Consider the following 18,182-nt stretch of genomic DNA (forward strand, 5'->3'; position numbering starts at 1 on the left):
TGCTTTTGCAATAGATTCCTAGTATTTTGCTACATCGATATGAATTAGCCATACTTTAATCGACTTTTTTGACAATTGAATACAATAATGTGTTCTATACCTAAGAAAAATATGTTATTTTAAATAGCAACATCGTAAAGATGTCTGACTATCGTGGGTTCATACTCTGACAAAATTTCAGAATTTTAGATTTTTCTATAATTTGTGACGTCTTAGGTACATAAAAAAATTTACGTTGCATGTAATTGTAAGTTCAGTACCAAATAGAATTAGATATATTTTTTAAACGTGTACGAATTCTCTAAATATTGTATGTGAATTTGCGTTGTCACGCGTGCAATGGCTATCGACATAGACTTGTCAACTTGTTCTTTTTGTGTTCATGCAGTTATTCTTAAATGTGTATCTGATTACGTTGCAGGCGACTCCTAACCTAGATTAACGCGACAATGGTTAAAAAAAAGAGACAAAGCGATCCTAGCGAAAATGGAGACGAGTCGACTGAATCGTGCGACGAAACTGTTAAGTCCGCATGTCACCATGTAGCTAAAGCAGTAGACCTCACGCGCCTGAAGAAATCACTGAAAAATGGGGGTTTCGAGAAAGAATGCGCAGAATGCAAGAAAAGTGCGAGTACCGAAGTAGTTGACCCAAATTTTGAGGAAGATCTCTCGCTATGGATGTGTTTGCGCTGTGGAACCCAACTATGTGGACGTACACGTAATAAACATGCTCTAAATCACTTCAACACGCCCCACTCTGACTGCCATGCATTAACAGCTAACACCACAACTTGGGAGATATATTGCTATAATTGCAACAACGAAGTAACAGCTTCAAGTGCGAAAAAACTTCATGAATGTGTTGAATATTTAAAAAAGCAATCATCGAGTAACCCGAAACTACCGCCAATAGAACTGCCCTTCGACAACCAAGGACCCAAGCCCCTAGAACTCACAATGCCATTAGAAACAATGTCAAGGAATGATAAGGGTAAAGATAAGGCGATGGCATTGAACTTGCCCCGAGTGAGGGGACTAACTAATTTAGGAAACACATGCTTTTTCAATTCTGTCATTCAATGTTTAGTTCAGACACCTTATTTGTTAAATGTTTTGCAAGAAATGGCTAATCCTGGGGAAAAGTTTACTTTACCTGGAGGTAAATTGTCCATCAAGCCTGACCAAAGTGGCGAGGAGAACAAAGAAGTTGACCTGCCACCGATTACAGGACAATTAGCTGAGTGGGGAGTCTTGACAAAGACCTTAGCTGAGACGCTGGCTGAATTGCAAGCAGGTATGTTACTATGCAAATTTCTAATAAGAAACTAATTAAAAATAAAAACCTAAATAAGCATAAATACTAAATATAATAATCTTTAATTATTTGACCTTATTTGAACTTTACTTATGCGCCTTTAAAGTCTTTGTTCTTAGATAATAAATATAAGTACATTTTCAATGACACAATCATTGTTATTCTATACTAATTTTCCATTTTATTTTCGATTATAGATTATAAATTCTAATTTGAAAATATGTTTATAAAAATACAAGTAAATTCATATTGGATAATAATTTAAACTTACAAGAGAAAACATGTTTATAAATATTTGTTATTTTTGAATAAATATAAATATTTTAGCATTATCATATTGATGAATATTGAAAATAAAATTTAGTTAAATGATGTAATTCGTATTGAGTTCAAGAAATCATTTCTCACTAATAATATTCATTATATTCATGCTTTGTTGTACAAATTTAGCCTTGGCAAAATATAATGGAGATATATATCAATTTTTAAAGATTTAAATTGATAAAATAATTCAGTAGTATAAATTAATGAAACAATTACTTTAATTATTTCCGTAGAATACAGTATTGTAATGTAAGAAGTGGTTGTTTTGTTTCTACAGCATATACCGATATATTTCCTATTAGTTTACAATGTAACCTAAATATATAATTAGCCGAATGACCTATTTCACTTTTTTGTGATGTTTACACAATTTCACACTCACATTCTTATTATAATTAATTTTTACTGACTACTACTTATAATCACAAATACAATTCATTAGATTTCTTACGTTAATTCAGTGTTTGCATGAAACAATGTTTTAGAAGATTAAGAAATTGTGTTTCGTAATTTGTCACTTAATTTATTTGATCTCATGTTTCATAAGTGTAAAATTGAATGCGATATTTATAATTGTTCTGTACTATTTTATGAAATAAAATTTGGCCTATTAATAATATCTGGTCAAAAGAAGATATTAAGAAAGCATGGAGGTAGTATTCATAAATTTAATTGACATTCCTATTGTTCAATAACAGCTAATGCTGAATTTGTTACTTATTCTGCTCTGTAAAATCCATATTCAAAACTGCTTATAGTTTTACATTTAATTTAATAGTGTAACATGAATGTTCCAAAGTTAAATTCTAAATCAATCTATTTATCTTTAATGTAGAAGCAACTTGATTTGAGAAAATCTCGCAAAAAAACTCAACAAGAATTTTCTTTCTACATATTGTAGTATTAACAATGCCATTTACCATATTTCTATTTGAAACAGCTTCAAAGCCATTATTTATTTATTTCTCAAGGTCTATTATTATCTAATAATGTATTTTTAATAGCTTATTCACCTAAATAGTATTATTATTATGAAATACAGCAATCCTTGAACTTTTCGAAAAATTGATACAGTTGTATAAATAAAAAATTCACACAGTTTAAAACAATATCTCTTTCATTCATTCATTTGCACTTAACTTGTATTGCATAAGTAGAAAAGAAGTATTATTATGTGTTATTAATATTCATGTTTCTTGTATAATACTCAAGTGAAGCCTTATGCCACTTGTGGTTATAAAATAAAACCATTTTTCATTATATAATATACTTATATTGGGAAATGAAGTATGAAATGCTAAACTAATCCATGCTTGCTGTCTCTATTTAACACTTATTTTGCACCTTATTGATAATTGATATTCTATATCGGTATACAAAGGTGTGCTAAAAAAGGTGATTGTTTTTTTATTATAAACATTAAATATAAGATAGTAATATTTAATCAATACAAATTAAGTGTGTTTTACTAATTAAGTTAATATCTTAAACTTATTATTGTTATCCATGTAAATTAGTGTCTAAAAAATTGCTCTGTTTACTTCCCTATGCCTTTTATCTTAATAAATTAAAACCCACTTGGTGTTGACATTTATGTGAAGATTTTTGGCATAACACTTTCAAGGTTACATGTGTTTCATAATGTCTGTAATGTCTATTTCAATGGCAAAGGGGAGGAACAAAACACAACTTTGACATCATAAGCTATTTGTAGTAGTTTTGATTGTTATTTAATTTACAACATCCACATGCTCATAATTGCCAATACCTTTTTTACATTTATACATTTTGGTGTTTTATATTTTAAATTTTTACAAAACATCAGCAGATATATTCGCTAGACTTCAAACTTGTTGTCTTCTTGAAAGACATGGCACACAGTGACTTTTTTTTAATTTTATCATAATTTATTCATAATCAATATAGCACAACATAATCTATAACACATTCAATCAGAAAGAGATTTATAGTTGTTTATTATATAAGAGAGTATTTGTGTTTGCTTGTTTTACATTGAATGATATGTTAATAAAAAAATATTAATATCATTTTTCAGGAGAAGGCGGAGTATATAATCCTAGGAAGCTGCTGTCAGCTCTAGTCAACAAGCTACCGCAGCTCGGCGGTGGTGACCAACATGATGCCCACGAACTGTTAAGACATTTGCTTGAAGCTGTTAGGTACGACATTATTACGTTTAAAATAATATCATATTGATTAATAACTAAATATGGCATTTTTTGAATAGAAATTCAAAAAAAGAATCTTAAATATAGTTTTATACAAATTCTAATGTAGACATCTGAGGGTCATATAAATTACTATCTTCTATCTAGAGATTTTTATAATTTTACTTTTTATAAAACATTGATATAGACCGCGTCGTGTAAAAAGAACGCTGGAAGAAAGCGGAGGGGGTGTGCTTGCGCATGGGTACAATCGAGCAACAAAGTACTAGGTATATTGTTTATTTTTGAAGGAGCCTCGCTCGCGGGTTTGCAAATTAAATATTGATAGGCACGCCGAAAAATTTACTGGACAGAATATAATTAAATATAAATAAAAACGTGTTTGATTAAAGATAGAATATTTAATCTAATTACAAAATTAAAGGTGTGGTAGATAATCCTTTTTCGATTTCAATGTCTGTTATTGGTTTTTTATACAGTTCTTTTATTTTTGCCGCTAGTTAGAAAGACAGTAAGAAATTCCGAATCTTTTGATCCTTTTAAAATTTAGATTCGAACCATTTTGTAGCCAATCTATAAAACGGACCACCATTTTACAGATTGTTATAAATTATTATCAACTGCATTAATATCAGCCTCTCTCTTCATAAAAAAATTTACGTCATAAATATTATTTCTTTCTTTCCTATGTAAAACTATTTCGTAATGTACGTGGACACGGCGTGGATAGCAAAGGGCGACTGACGAACCAATAGCGCACCGGCAAGCATGCGGCGCTTGACCCGCCGCACCTCATACCACCAAATAGACCGATAAATAGTCTAGTGCGCAGGTTGACAGCCAGCGTTCTTTTTACGTGACGCGAGCTATATCAATGATATTCAAAATGGAAAATACATCATTCAAGCCTTATTCAAGCATCTAAGCACAACCAAATCATTGCTTAGACAAAGTCAAATTTAATTTAAAATTACCTACTGTTTGAAATGTAAATTCAAAATAGGAATACTGGCAAGAAAATTGGTAGTTACTTTTTTGCGACAATTAAATTACATAAATCATGAAATAAAATTAGTTATTATTTTTTAATGATAAGTTGTCTTTATAATAATAAATTATATTGCAGGTCGGAGGACCTACGTCGCTACCAGTCTGTGATACTAAGCAGTTTGGGTGTTAGTTCTAAGGTTGATCCAGCTAAAGTTGACGGAGAAATTAAACAGAAGGTTAAGTTCTATGGACAACAGGCCTCTGACACCATGCTTAGACCAGAACAGGTATTTATATACTATTTTTTTCATGTAATGGGTAGAGGGATCAGCAAATGGGCCGCTTGATGTTGTTTGGTCAACAATACCCATATATATATATATATATTTTTTATGGAATAGGTTGACGGACAAGCATATGGGCCACCTGATGGTAAGCGGTCACCATCACCCATAGACAATGGCGCTGTAAGAAATATTAAATGTTCCTTACATCGTCAATGCGCCACCAACCTTGGAAACTAAGATGCTATGTCCCTTGTGCCTGTAGTTATAACTCACCCTATTAAATATTGGTGATGTGAGAAATGGATATTTCTTATATAATAACAACTACCAATCTTCTTTACATGTCACATAGATTATATTTATGTCGTAGATTCACATAGATCACTAAATGATCAGTATTGTACGAAATGTTCATTTTACTAATTCAGTCAGTATGTCTCCAGAGAGACTAGGTGCCTCACTTAAAAAAGGAACACAAACTAAACACAAACACTATTGAATCTTTATATTCCATCAGTCGGCTGTGTAACTAAAATACATGCCCATCTTTTTACAATTTACGTCTCCCAACTTACAATCTATCTGACCATAATAAATGAAGCCGTATCATATATCTGTGTAAAATGATCATATCTAACATATGTGTGTTTAATATTTTTCTCTACTATTTGTAGGTCTTCCGAGGTTTCCTAGTATCGACCCTAGAGTGCCAGGAGTGCTTCCACCAATCAGATCGTTCGGAATACTTCCTTGATCTCTCTCTGCCTGTTGCCGCTTCACGTCCTCAGCCACCTGCTCTGGTTAGAAGGAAAACACCCAATGGTACGTACTTGGTGGAATATTTACAAAGCAGTGTGTTTAATATCTGTCAATATTAATTATTATACTATTAAAAAAGGAATAGTACAAAATGCCTCGGCTTAATATCTGAAATTTATTTTATATATTATCACAACTGTAACTATTTTTTTAAAGATTTGTTATGTATGGGCTTTTTGTCATTATTACTTTTTTCTTACAAACTATAACAGTTTAAATTTATATTAATTGCAATGTTAATTTGTGTCTAAAATTACTAAAATGAACGATCCCAATGAAAACTAACCCCATAGTACCTTATGTCATACGTAATAAGGGCTAAAATTTCAGACGAAAGTAATTTATACAATGCTCAAGAGGAGAATAAACCCTCGAAATATCAGCTGAAGAAAGAACGCGTCGCTAGAAAAGCCGCTAGGAAAAAAGGTTTGTATATGTTGTACTTTGAATGTATATCCATTTTAATTAACTAACTCCTTCGTTTTATTCAACCTATATGTTATTAAGAAAACAATAAATTTATCAAGTGTATAACAGCTATTTAAAAAAAATGATTCTGAATCATCTTTTTGTTTCATTCTGTTTTTAAATTTATTCAATATTGATTAAAAAATGCTTTTGCAATTTTTATGTAGATAGTAAAGTTCGCAGTTAATATTCGGAATTACTATAGTTGTAGTTTAGTACATATATCATAATGTTTGGTAACATTCCATTATCATGGGACATAAGTATCTTTGTATATAAGAATATCTTTTAAAAATCTTACAATTTCTTATTCCAGGAAATTCAATTTCCAAAGATAAGACTTCACCAACGGAAGCCAACGGGTCCAAGGAAGAAGGGAAATCGTCGTCTGAACAATCCGATGCCGACGTTGAGGACAATCTGGAAGATCTGCCGCGGCAGACGGAGACGCACTCCGTGTCCACGGGCACGCAGGCCATCGCCCACACGGCCGCCAACTTCGCCGCCTACCACATGGAGTCGGGATACAACTCCGAGAAGGTCATCAGCTCCGACTCCATCCGAACCAGCCCCGTCGATTTGGACAAGGAGAAGACGGACAACACCCCGGAAACGGCCGACAAAGATAAAGAATTCGCAGAAGTCGGCACGTCCACGACCGCTATAGCGCTCGAATATAAACCTCTCGTATCCCTAGAAAATTTCTCTAACCCAGATTCAGGAGTCGCCAGTCCCGAAGCGACCAAACACAATTCCACGGAAACAGTCGATAATGTAGATTCTCCTTTGAACGGAAAAGAGCTAGGCAGCCATAGTTCGTTATCGAGCGAAATCAACCTGGATCTATCCAGTCCGCAGCACAACAAACTGTCGCCCGTCAAGAGCGACTTCGAGAGGCCGGTCTCGAGAATATCCTTCGCTCCGGAGTACTCCAACGAGGTCGTCTCCCGGGGCATCAGCGTGCAAGCCTGCAGGGATCTCTTCGAGAACAGCTGGGAGTTCAACAATGCCAGAAACGAGGACTCCCTGTACAGTGACATGAACCAGGACGTCACGAGCAAGCTGGAGAAGCTGAAGCTCGACATGGACGAGGCCAAGCCCGCGCCGCCGTCGCCCGCGCCCGACGCCAGCGCGCCGCCGCCCATGGCGCCGCGGGCCAAGCCCGGCGCCGACGCCGACAGGAGCAACCGCGACTTCCTGTCGTTCTCCCGCCAGAGCCCGCTGTCGCCGCGCTACGTGTGCGACGAGGACGAGTGCAGCATCCAGTCGTGCCTCGCGCAGTTCACGGCGCTCGAGCTGCTCACCGGCAACAACAAGGTCGGCTGCGAGACCTGCACCGAGCGCATCAACGGCAAGGACGGCAAGACCGTGTACACGAACGCGACGAAGCGCTTTCTCGTGTCGAGCCCGCCGCCCGTGCTCATCCTGCACCTGAAGCGCTTCCAGCTCGGGCCGCGCTGCATGTTCCGCAAGATGTCCAAGCACGTGGACTTCCCCACCGTGCTCAACGTGGCGCCCTTCTGCGCGCAGGACGAGCGGCGCGCGCGCGGCCTGCTGTACTCGCTGTACGGCGTGGTGGAGCACTCGGGCGGCATGCACGGCGGGCACTACGTGGCCTACGTCAAGGTGCGGCCGGGCGCGCCCCGCCGCTCGTTCCTGCCGCCGCCCGCCGACTCCGAGTCCGAGCTGTCGGGCTACGAGTCGGGCGAGGGCCCGGCGGGAGCGCCGGCGCCGCGCGGCCGCTGGTTCTACGTGTCGGACAGCATGGTGTCCGAGGTGTCGGAGGACAAGGTGCTTCGCGCGCAGGCCTACCTACTGTTCTACGAGCGCATCCTGTGAGTGCGCGCTGGGCCCCTCGGATTGTAACTTATTGTCGGTGGGAGGGACGTGGCGGTCGTGAGTCCTCGGTAGTCGACTCGTCGCGTAGGTTTCATACGGTTCCTGTGTTCGTTTGGTGGACGCTTGCGTTTTGTGAACGGGAAACGTGCGTGCGTCCTTTCATGTATCGTTGAATATATAATGCGATGTAATTATGTTTACGTTTATACATATATCGGTGGTTCCGTCGATTTATAATCATAGTGACAGAGTTTACATAATGTTTTTCTGAGGTTTTGTGTCTAAAGGTGCTCCTACACACAAAACGATCCACAAACTATACTTTAAAAAAACTACCTTCGAATTACTTCCATTTACAACTCGGCCAATTACTATAAAATTACGAAAATTGAATTAATCATAAAATTAATGATTATTCTCTTAAATAACTGCCATTAATATAACAATGCCTTAAAAATCATAAGTACAAACAAACAAAAAAACTATTTCAATAATTTCCTTTAAAGTGACGCAGTGCTAGAAATCCTTGAAAAGTTGTAGTTAAGCTTTACTCTTCCAATTGCTTTAGTTAGTATAACTGCCGGCACAAGTTTTGAGCACAGGGGCCAGTAGTGGGGACAAATTGGCCCATGTACACTTTCGGCCAATTGGCAAGCGAGAAGTCCAATAAAAAACAAGCGGACCAATCACGTGACCAGGCACCCCCGACTCCTTCATTCCTTGAAAGATATAAAAATGTACTACTTCGCAGGTCAAGTCTGTGCTCACGATTCATGCCGCTTAATATACATACTCGTAATAAAAAACATACCAGTCAGTGTTGGTGCACCTTTATTTTAACGTATTTATGAATAATATGTAGAATGATTTTTATTAAGGCTTAAATTTATCACACGAAGGTAACGTAATATGTTTTTTTTTACTGTATTTTACCGATCAGAACTACGTCTCAATGGTCTAGTCTTCCATTGAAGTGTCAACATTTTAACGTAAAGTTAGTTTTGGCTATAAGTATACTATAACAGCATTGATATTTAAACGCCCTGATAATATTATTTATTATTTTTTGTGATGTCTCGTTACGCTTTAGATGTGGTCTCACGTGACAAGAAAATAATTGCACTTAAGGCTCAGTCAGACCTACGATTTCTCAGTTGCAATGGTGTGGCCGTTACCTTACAACTTAACACTTAGCGCAATTATGTTCGATCCGATTATTAATTATGATATTTTTTGAGAATATCATAATATGCGTAGCGTTCCTTGTTATCGTGAACTGTTGTATTGAAATTTGATTTTGTTTTTAATGATTTTATGTGAGAACCGCTACTCTGTAAACAACGTTAACTTTAGCTAAAATATTGTCATATAGACATACCACTCCTGTTTTATACTAATTACTAATTAGTTGAGTGCTCAATTTAGTTAATGCAGCTCCGTGTTTGACTAATACTGATCGTTTGGAGGAGTTTACGGTGAAATATCTAAGATTTCTTAATATAATTAATAATATGTATCAAAGAATTAGTATTTCAATTTAAATTGTTTTAACTTAAAAATAAGTTATTTTTTTGTTGTACACTATATTAAATCTTCTTCCTATAAATGAGAAAGTTTTTTAAGTAGCAATATTACAATTAAAAGTAGATTATGTATGATTCACGCCTGTGACACTGGCAACATATTATTAGTTCAATTTTCGATTGTAAGCCGACGATAGTTTCACTGTAAGCTCCTAGAACGTTCTGTCGTGTATGTAAGTCTATTGATTTGTGACGATAGTTAACCCGAGTTGATTATGTTATTGTATTTGATAATTTTGTATATTGAAACCACATATTGTGTTATGAACAGGTGTATTAAATAAAATATAGTTTTAAAACACATTATTGTTTATTATTTAACTACAAACATTGTAATATGTAGAGTATATTGTTCTAAAAGTTTTAATGTTAGTAATAGTTACAAAATTATGTCGTTTTGTAACACAAACTAACTGTGTAAAATATGGTTCATTTCTAATAAATGAGCTCCATATGTAAAATAATGATCGATATATCTACTACTAGGATTCGATATATGATTGATTTAAAAGTGGTGCTATTTTAAAACAGCAATGTCGGATTTAAATAATTCTGCAAATAGTCCAGTCACAAGCACTGTAAGCAAGTGGAAATTTTAGCAAAATGCCTGAAGTTTTAATTAGATTGACATATTCAAAAACTATTTGTCATTCAATTATTCATAAAGTGTGTAATATATTTTTAAATAATTCGAAAAAAGTAAGAATTATAGCAAAGCACCGTGAGGCACTTCTTATTATGTCAAGGTCAAATCTATAAACTGGCAACACTTTCACTTAGTCGCTGGAATCTTCAAACACTTTTGGTGAGGGTTTCAATAGAATCATATATTTTAATTAATTTCAGTATAAATAAGGATTGAATAAAAAATCGATTTAAAAAAATATATATTTTTAATAAGATATTTAAGTACTTCTAACCTGAGTATTACATATGTACTTATACACATGTTTAGTAACAAATGTGTGAATTAAATTCATCTTAAATCTAACGAGTTATAAAACTATCATAAATTATTAATAAAAAAATAAACAAATTTACTTAATAGTTAATATTTACAAAAATATATGCGTCAGGAGATCTGTTATAACGCTATTAAAAAGCTTGCTTAATACTACAAATAAACCTTCATATATTTTTCTCTTTCTATCTTAATTGATTTGACATTCAATAGAAGGAAACAGCATTATCTTAATCACCCTCTTATTTTATACTTGGGGAGCTATGGAAAAATAATATAGGCATAAGAAATTTTTGTCATGTCTGAGTTTTTCATGAAAGTAAATATATTTTCTTTATTAAGATGTACTCAATTTCATGTATTATTACATTGTCAAACCTTAATGTTTGTATGAAGTCAGTTACAATTTATCTCATTTATAAACAATATATTGTTCTTTACTCTCCATTGATGAATTGCTTTAATTAATATAAGTTAGCAAATCAAAAAACATTAAAACCCTTTTTAATAAACGATATGGCAACAATCTTTTTTTAAAGAAACTTTTAGCAAAGTCCTACAAAATATACATATGGCTACATTATGAACATTTTTATAAATGTTATTTTTATACCATAGACATTTAAAGCATTAGCATTTCTCATCCTTCTTTCATCTTTTCGGCACCATGGACAAAACACATTTTAATAAAACATATTTTATTATAATCCACTATCTTTTAGTCTCTTCATCAAAAGGTCTGTGTGACAAGTTTCAAATGGTATAAGTTGTGTGATCAAGGGACGTTCCAATATAGTTATTTCAATAATGCAATAGAGTACTTGAAGATTATCCTTAGCTTTTTGTAGAGCCTAAAACATTAAAAAATAATTATTGATTCGATATCAAATACATATTGGACAACATCACTTACATTACTCTGATCCCATTGTAAGTAGCTAAAGGACTTGTGTTATGGAAAATCAGAAGTAATGATGGTAACATGTACTACCATAGACAACCCCCATGGTAGAGTAGTGTGTACACCGGTTTTCATAGGAACGCCACTCCGCTCCACTCCCGGGTTCGATTCCCGGCCGAGTAGATGTAGAAAACTCATTGGTTTTCTCTGTTGTCTTGGGTCTGGGTGTTTGTGGTACCGTCGTTACTTCTGATTTTCCATGACACAAGTGCTTTAGCTACTTACATTGGGATCAGAGTAATGTATGTGATGGTGTCCAATATTTATATTTACTACTAGCTTTGATCAACTACACAAATAACAAATACGTCACAAAACTTGTCTCATTATATTATGTATATAACATTTTTAAGGAAAAAAGAGAATTCTTACCGAAACCGCTGCATCCTTAATCTGTGCATTCTTCGCCATTTGTTTCTTCATCTGTATCATTTCTTGAGGCGTGAACCCGACTAACTTTGATAGTACATCGCTGGAGAAGTCTACATCTATCGTTGCAGTACCATCTACAATCGTACAGCTTAAGCTCCACCCTTCCTTACCCACTGTCAACTTTGATAATATCTTCAATATTTGTGCTTTTACCTTGAAAACTTTTCCTGTCCTTTCCAACTCACTCAAATCGTTTATTTGTTTTATATATACAAACGGTTCCGATGATGGCCTGATCGATCGACTAATTGGTTCTGATCTATCTTTAGAAGTAGATGCAGTATTATTAGAAGATGCAGTCATTGGATTGTTTATGCCGTTAGACTCAGGCCTATCACCTCTATTGTTGAAGTCAGTATTAAACTGTTCATTTTCTTTCTCATCAAATTTAGCTTCCAATTCTTTAAGGTACTCTTCGTCTTCAAAGAACATGTCGTTGTCGTCGGGATAATCGTCGTTATTTGAACTGGAGACAGGATCCCTTTTGATTCTTTTATCTGGGTTCGCCATGTCATCCTCTGAACGCCTCTTCGTCAAGGCGCTGCTGTACTGCGCTTCGATTACGGCCAATTGTTCCATGTCGATTTCGTCTTCAACAAAATTTGTCATTGGTTCTATTTGTTCATGAGAATTTGTTGTAGGAATCATTTGGATATCCGGTGATGGAATGGTGCGATCTCTTGTCTGATCTATCGTTGGAGCTGGAATTGGTAAAAAATATTAAATGCTTTACCGAGAGGCATGTGATGATTTTAATTATGTTATTCTGATTTAGAGATATATATATATAGGTAACGCTGTTGCGTCGTCGTTGGCTGTTTAAGCCGACTTTGATCGGCTGACCAATTGGATGACTGGACAGATTTTGAGGTGACAGGAGAAATAAAAAAAGAAAAAACAGAAGAGAGCGGTCGGTGGTCAGAATCCGGGGTTTTTAACGGGGTTATCATGAAAATTAAGGGTGATTGATTATACAACTTGGAATTATGCCGATTGAACCTATTATGTTAAATAAATGTATTTATATCTAATCGAACTGAGTTTGGATTTATAAAAGGCATATAAACAATACGTGGATCTTTATCAATTATTTTATCTAAATAGCGTTTTAAATTAAGGCTTTGAGTAACCTTCGCCGCACGTGTAATATATTTCTTTGTTTACTATTTTTAACATTTTGTTTAAACAGTATAGCAACAGGTGAAGTTTCTTTAGAAAGAGACATAGGTTTTTGCATTCGTGTCTTTATGAACTGCATAGATTCGCTCAATTTCAAACAACTTCCTAACCGGTTCTCTAGGATAGGTGAACACTTCTAACTACTGGACTTGAAAATAATTTTTTGATAAACCCAAAAACAAATTATTCACTCTCGGGACCTAATTTTCAGGTCAATGAGACTAGTTAAGTCGCTGAATGAATAATTACCTTGTGGAATCGGTAAGCTCAATTTGGAAGATAGAATGGCGGCTTGCGAGTTCGCGACTATCAATTCCTCGACTTCCCCGCCGAGCAGTTCTATACAATTCTCCGTTAACAAAAACATTCCACGCCTACATTCCACTGGACCTAGAAAAGAAACATTAATTTTTAAAATTAGTTGTTACGGATTATGGGAAAAAAATTATCCAATTAGAAAAAAATATATATTAATAGCTGAGACGGACCAGTGCTTTGAACGCGTGCATCTTAATCGATGATTGCGGGTTCAAACCCAGGCAAGCACCGCTGATTCATGTGCTTAATTTGTCTTTAAAATTCATCTCGTGCTCAGCGGTGAAGGAAAACATCGTGAGGAAACCTGCATGTGACAAATTTCATAGAAATTCTGCCACATGTGTATTCCACCAACACGCATTGGAACAGCGTGGTGGAATATGTTCCAAACCTTCTCCTCAAAGGGAGAGGAGGCCTTTAGCCCAGCAGAGGGAATTTACAGGCTGTTGTTGTTGTATATATTAATAGCGTAAGCAGATTTTTGTCCCAGTCATTATGAGACGATAGCCATACTTATAATGTTATGGTCTTATTTTTAAGAACTCCAGCCATAGACATCTCTATTAATTGACATTTACTAATTAGTACGATTAAATAAAGAATTAATATTAGAGAGCGAAACTGACCGGGTAGAGATCGGTGAAATGCAATTATAAAAAAAAACATTAATGTATAACGTGCGAGTAAACGTCGTCAGTTTATAATGTTTGTATTAAAAATTTAATTAAATCAACACAAAATGTATCATAGGTTTGGATATATTATATTTAAATCTGTTGAATAAACGCGAAGTTTTGCTTTAATTTATAAAGGAATTGTTTTGAACATCGTTCGCGATGAGGTCATGCGTTGATTAGAGGAGGCCTGTAAATACTCAACTGAACAGGATTTGTCCTCCACTAATCTCACATACCATTGCAATTGACGGCGTAAGACCATTTTTTTCTCGCTGGAAAAACGCAATACGCTTCCCCCACGTGATGGAAAGTAGGAGGGGGGGGGGGTGACGGCACTCTGATGGAAAGTAGGAGTGCTCCTGGAGTACTTGGGCGCTAAAATAAGCCAGGTTTACTCAAAAAAACCAGCAGTACCCTCTCTGTCTTTTGGCGGACGCCGCGTTATCACCTACCTACTACCGTGAAAAGGCGTAAGACCAAGTGGACCAAGCCAAGTTTACGAATGTTTCAAAACAAGAAAAGAGAACTCATTTGAGGTTGCCGACCTTCACACCAATTTCTAAGCTAGAGAAAAGCTAGTTTTTGTTTTTCCTTTATTTCATTTTGAGGAGTATTTATTTATTTCACCTTTTATAAGCACCTTGCTTCCTGGTATCACATCGAGAGAGAGATTCCTCATAGGCTTGTACTCTATACCCGTAACCTCCTGCACTCCATCTGTCATATACAATTTAATCATTCTGAAATAATATTAACAGCGTCATTAGAATAATTATGTTTGGGAAATCACTTATCGCAATATTAATTTCAAGCAATTATTTTTCTTAAGTGAGACAAAAGTTAGTCTAGCTTTTATTTTTTTATTCAAACATTAAATTACAAAAATTATTAATTTAAATTAAAGCCCTTATAAATTTAAAAGAGTAAACAGAAGTAATGGTTGACTTGTGGAAAGATAAGGATCATCCTTATCCATTCAAAAGTACATAAAAGTGCCTTAAACATATAGTCTTAATTTAAATAAACAATATTTTGATATTTAGTCTTTTACCATCTTTATTTTTCCTATTATTTAAATGAGCAACATAAAAATACTTTCAGAATATCAAAAACATTCTGTACTTGCAAGTGTAAAGTTATTCCTGTTATTTATATACATAGAGGCACATTTATACTTTTTAAATTTCAATATAGAGCAATCTTGATTTCATCCAGCCTTTGTGCACAATACTTATCAATTTATTTAGTACATATTAATATATTACTTAATGATGTTTAAATCTTCTTAATTATAATTCTTTAGATAGCCATTGCAGTCAACATTTAATGAAGCAATTAAAAAATATAAAAATAATTACCATTTCTATTTACCTGTGATTTGATATCTTGTCTTCAAACCTTGTAGTTGCCTCAATGTTTTCTGTATTTACTTTTTGTAATTTTAAATGTTGCTGATAAGCTGAGGATCCTGCAATATTATTTGTAGTTATATTATGTATCATTTATTTAGTTTTAAGATAGAAAAACAGCATACGGCCTGGTACAGGACCAAAATATTAAAGTCTAAATATCATGATTAGATTAATGATTAAAAATTGATTTTAAAGATTTTCTACTTACCAATATCCACTAGAGCATTTATTTGGAGTACATATTGACCGTTTAATTCTATTTTGACCCTACTTTTCAAATTTTGAGGTAAGCATCCTGGACACACATCTGTTAGATTGTTTAGTAGCCATTGTTCTTTTGTTTGCAGTTTTATTTCATCTTCATTGAAGTTGTTTTCTATTAAATGATTGACACATCTGTAACAGAAATTAAAGCAATATAAAGTTTTTTAAATATAAAGGTAAATATGTGGAGGCAGCCCAAGTGGTCCAAATTTTTTTAAATGTTTTTTATCGTTAACGGATGGTGTCCCATGTAAATTTATTATGGGGTGCCATAACTGCCATAACTCCATAAAAACCCTATATATTTTTATTTTCGCAAATTTATTACCAATATAAATTTACTAGCTCTCTGTACCCATTGTAAACTAATCTACTGGGTCTAATATAAAATAACCAGAGAACCGCTTCAACAGACAGGAAAATCTTATTGATCCGCCCAACCCTTCAGGAAGATTTCTGTTACATGTGCACATTCAGATTACATAGTGTAGTTCAGTTACATGTAGAATTCAGCGTGCTTATTAGTAAAAAAAAAAAAATGTTATTTTTAATTAACTAGGGAGAATAAATCTAAATGATGTGTAATTATTGTAAAAAAAATTATGAGTATTTCCAAGTTACTCAATAAATAAAAGACAAAAATAGTATCTGTACCACTTCCTTTTTTTAACATATACATGTATGTTTAATTGCCTATTACCTACTTTAAAGATAACGAATAGGGATATAATTATAGTTAGATAATTATTCAAGTTTATTTTTAATTAAAATAATAACTTACTCTGATAACCACTCTTGGTCAACAATCATATGATTCGAGGACATATAACTTCGTACAGAGTTTAAAATATAGTTATATGACATTCTGATAACAAACTTTAAACTATTATCCTTAAATAACCACTAATAATTATCTTTAATTTCGGTTTTCGCGCCTAAAACGTAGACATATATTGTACTTATTACAATCCAGTCTGCAGTCTGCACCGAAAAGTAGAATAATATATAGGTCTGCACCATACACAATTACACAAAACAAAAATAACTCTAACTATAACTATACTGATAAATGATAATTATACCAACTTACTAAGTAATAATAATAAACTATATTTGACATTTGACGGTATGATAACAGATTTGCCATATGTACAAACCACAAATAAATAAAAATGTAAGTAAGTGATATGTGGTCCTACTAAGGGTTTCATGTATTAACTAACTAATGGCTTTGCAGTTATTCCACGTTAATTTTAGTTTAATATTTTTTTAAATGTTCGGTTCGTCATTCAAATATTTAATAAAACTCAAAAATAAAAAAACCATCTTGAGGGAAAAAAAAATTACTCTTTAAATAACCAACCAATTTTGTTACCAAACATTAGAAATATACTTCAAAAGCATACAAAGTTAATTAAGTACATGGATGAAAAATAAAAGTTTGAAGCATTATCAAAATCGTCAGATCGACACAAGCAAAATATTCATGTCGTCGACATGTTTTATAACTATGAATATTTAGTTATTTTAATTTCACCAGCATGTTTTTTTTATCCAAATTAATAATTCAATATTTCAAAAAAAAAGCGTCGAAGATTCAGAGTGAACTCTCAACTCTGCACTAAAATAAAGGATCGGGCAGTTTAGAAAGGTCTTCATCATCAGCGATTTCGCTCTTCGTCCTGGTCGGCTTATGTGCAAAAATGAGAGCAGTATTTCATTTTGGGCCCAATAGGTCTTTTACAGTTTGAGGTGACGAATTGACTTGAAGGAACACTTCTTAACTATTTATTCGACATTTTATTTGTGTTACATTTCATTTAATTTCATATTGATCTGAAAAAACATAATTATTTAAAATTTACTGCCTAAAGTTTGAATTACCAACTAGTAATAAAAGTATTTTTATGTAAGAACTTCGACCAACTAAGAAATACAATACAATCACTAAAGTATAGTACCTGTCTATTGTACAAAATAAACTGGGTATCAATTTTTAGTTTGTTATTCACTAGTGTGATGATCATAACATTGTGTATTATTAATACAGAACCCAAATTACACCATTTGTAAACTATAGAAATTAAAAAACTTAATTAAGTAATCATATTGAAATTTTATATAAAAAAATTCTATATAATATATGATTACCTGCTACGGTG

General features: G+C 34.0%; 2 protein-coding genes across 3 annotated transcripts; one reads left to right on the forward strand and one right to left on the reverse strand.

Annotated features, from left to right (window-relative positions):
* Positions 1 to 89: 89 nt before the first annotated feature.
* Positions 90 to 10,119, forward strand: LOC124536672 (ubiquitin carboxyl-terminal hydrolase 16). Of its 2 annotated transcripts, none has more exons than XM_047113229.1 (7): positions 90 to 247; positions 422 to 1,296; positions 3,698 to 3,821; positions 4,957 to 5,107; positions 5,782 to 5,929; positions 6,257 to 6,352; positions 6,711 to 10,119. In XM_047113229.1, the coding sequence occupies exons 2-7, from the start codon at positions 450 to 452 to the stop codon at positions 8,231 to 8,233; spliced, it is 2,889 nt and encodes a 962-aa protein (XP_046969185.1). In that variant the 5' UTR covers positions 90 to 247; positions 422 to 449; the 3' UTR covers positions 8,234 to 10,119. The 2 variants fall into 2 exon arrangements, with proteins under 2 accessions (XP_046969185.1, XP_046969186.1); XM_047113230.1 differs by having other exon boundaries at positions 112 to 216.
* Positions 10,120 to 10,688: 569 nt separating this feature from the next.
* Positions 10,689 to 17,000, reverse strand: LOC124537063 (recQ-mediated genome instability protein 1-like). The gene is made up of 7 exons (XM_047113776.1): positions 16,802 to 17,000; positions 15,965 to 16,152; positions 15,716 to 15,812; positions 14,972 to 15,084; positions 13,599 to 13,739; positions 12,111 to 12,889; positions 10,689 to 11,628 (listed from the first exon to the last, which is right to left on the reverse strand). Exons 1-7 carry the CDS (start codon positions 16,882 to 16,884, stop codon positions 11,479 to 11,481), a joined length of 1,551 nt encoding a protein of 516 aa, XP_046969732.1. The 5' UTR covers positions 16,885 to 17,000; the 3' UTR covers positions 10,689 to 11,478.
* Positions 17,001 to 18,182: the final 1,182 nt, after the last annotated feature.

Source organism: Vanessa cardui, chromosome 17 (genome assembly GCF_905220365.1).
Source record: "Vanessa cardui chromosome 17, ilVanCard2.1, whole genome shotgun sequence".
Classification (NCBI taxonomy): domain Eukaryota; kingdom Metazoa; phylum Arthropoda; class Insecta; order Lepidoptera; family Nymphalidae; genus Vanessa; species Vanessa cardui.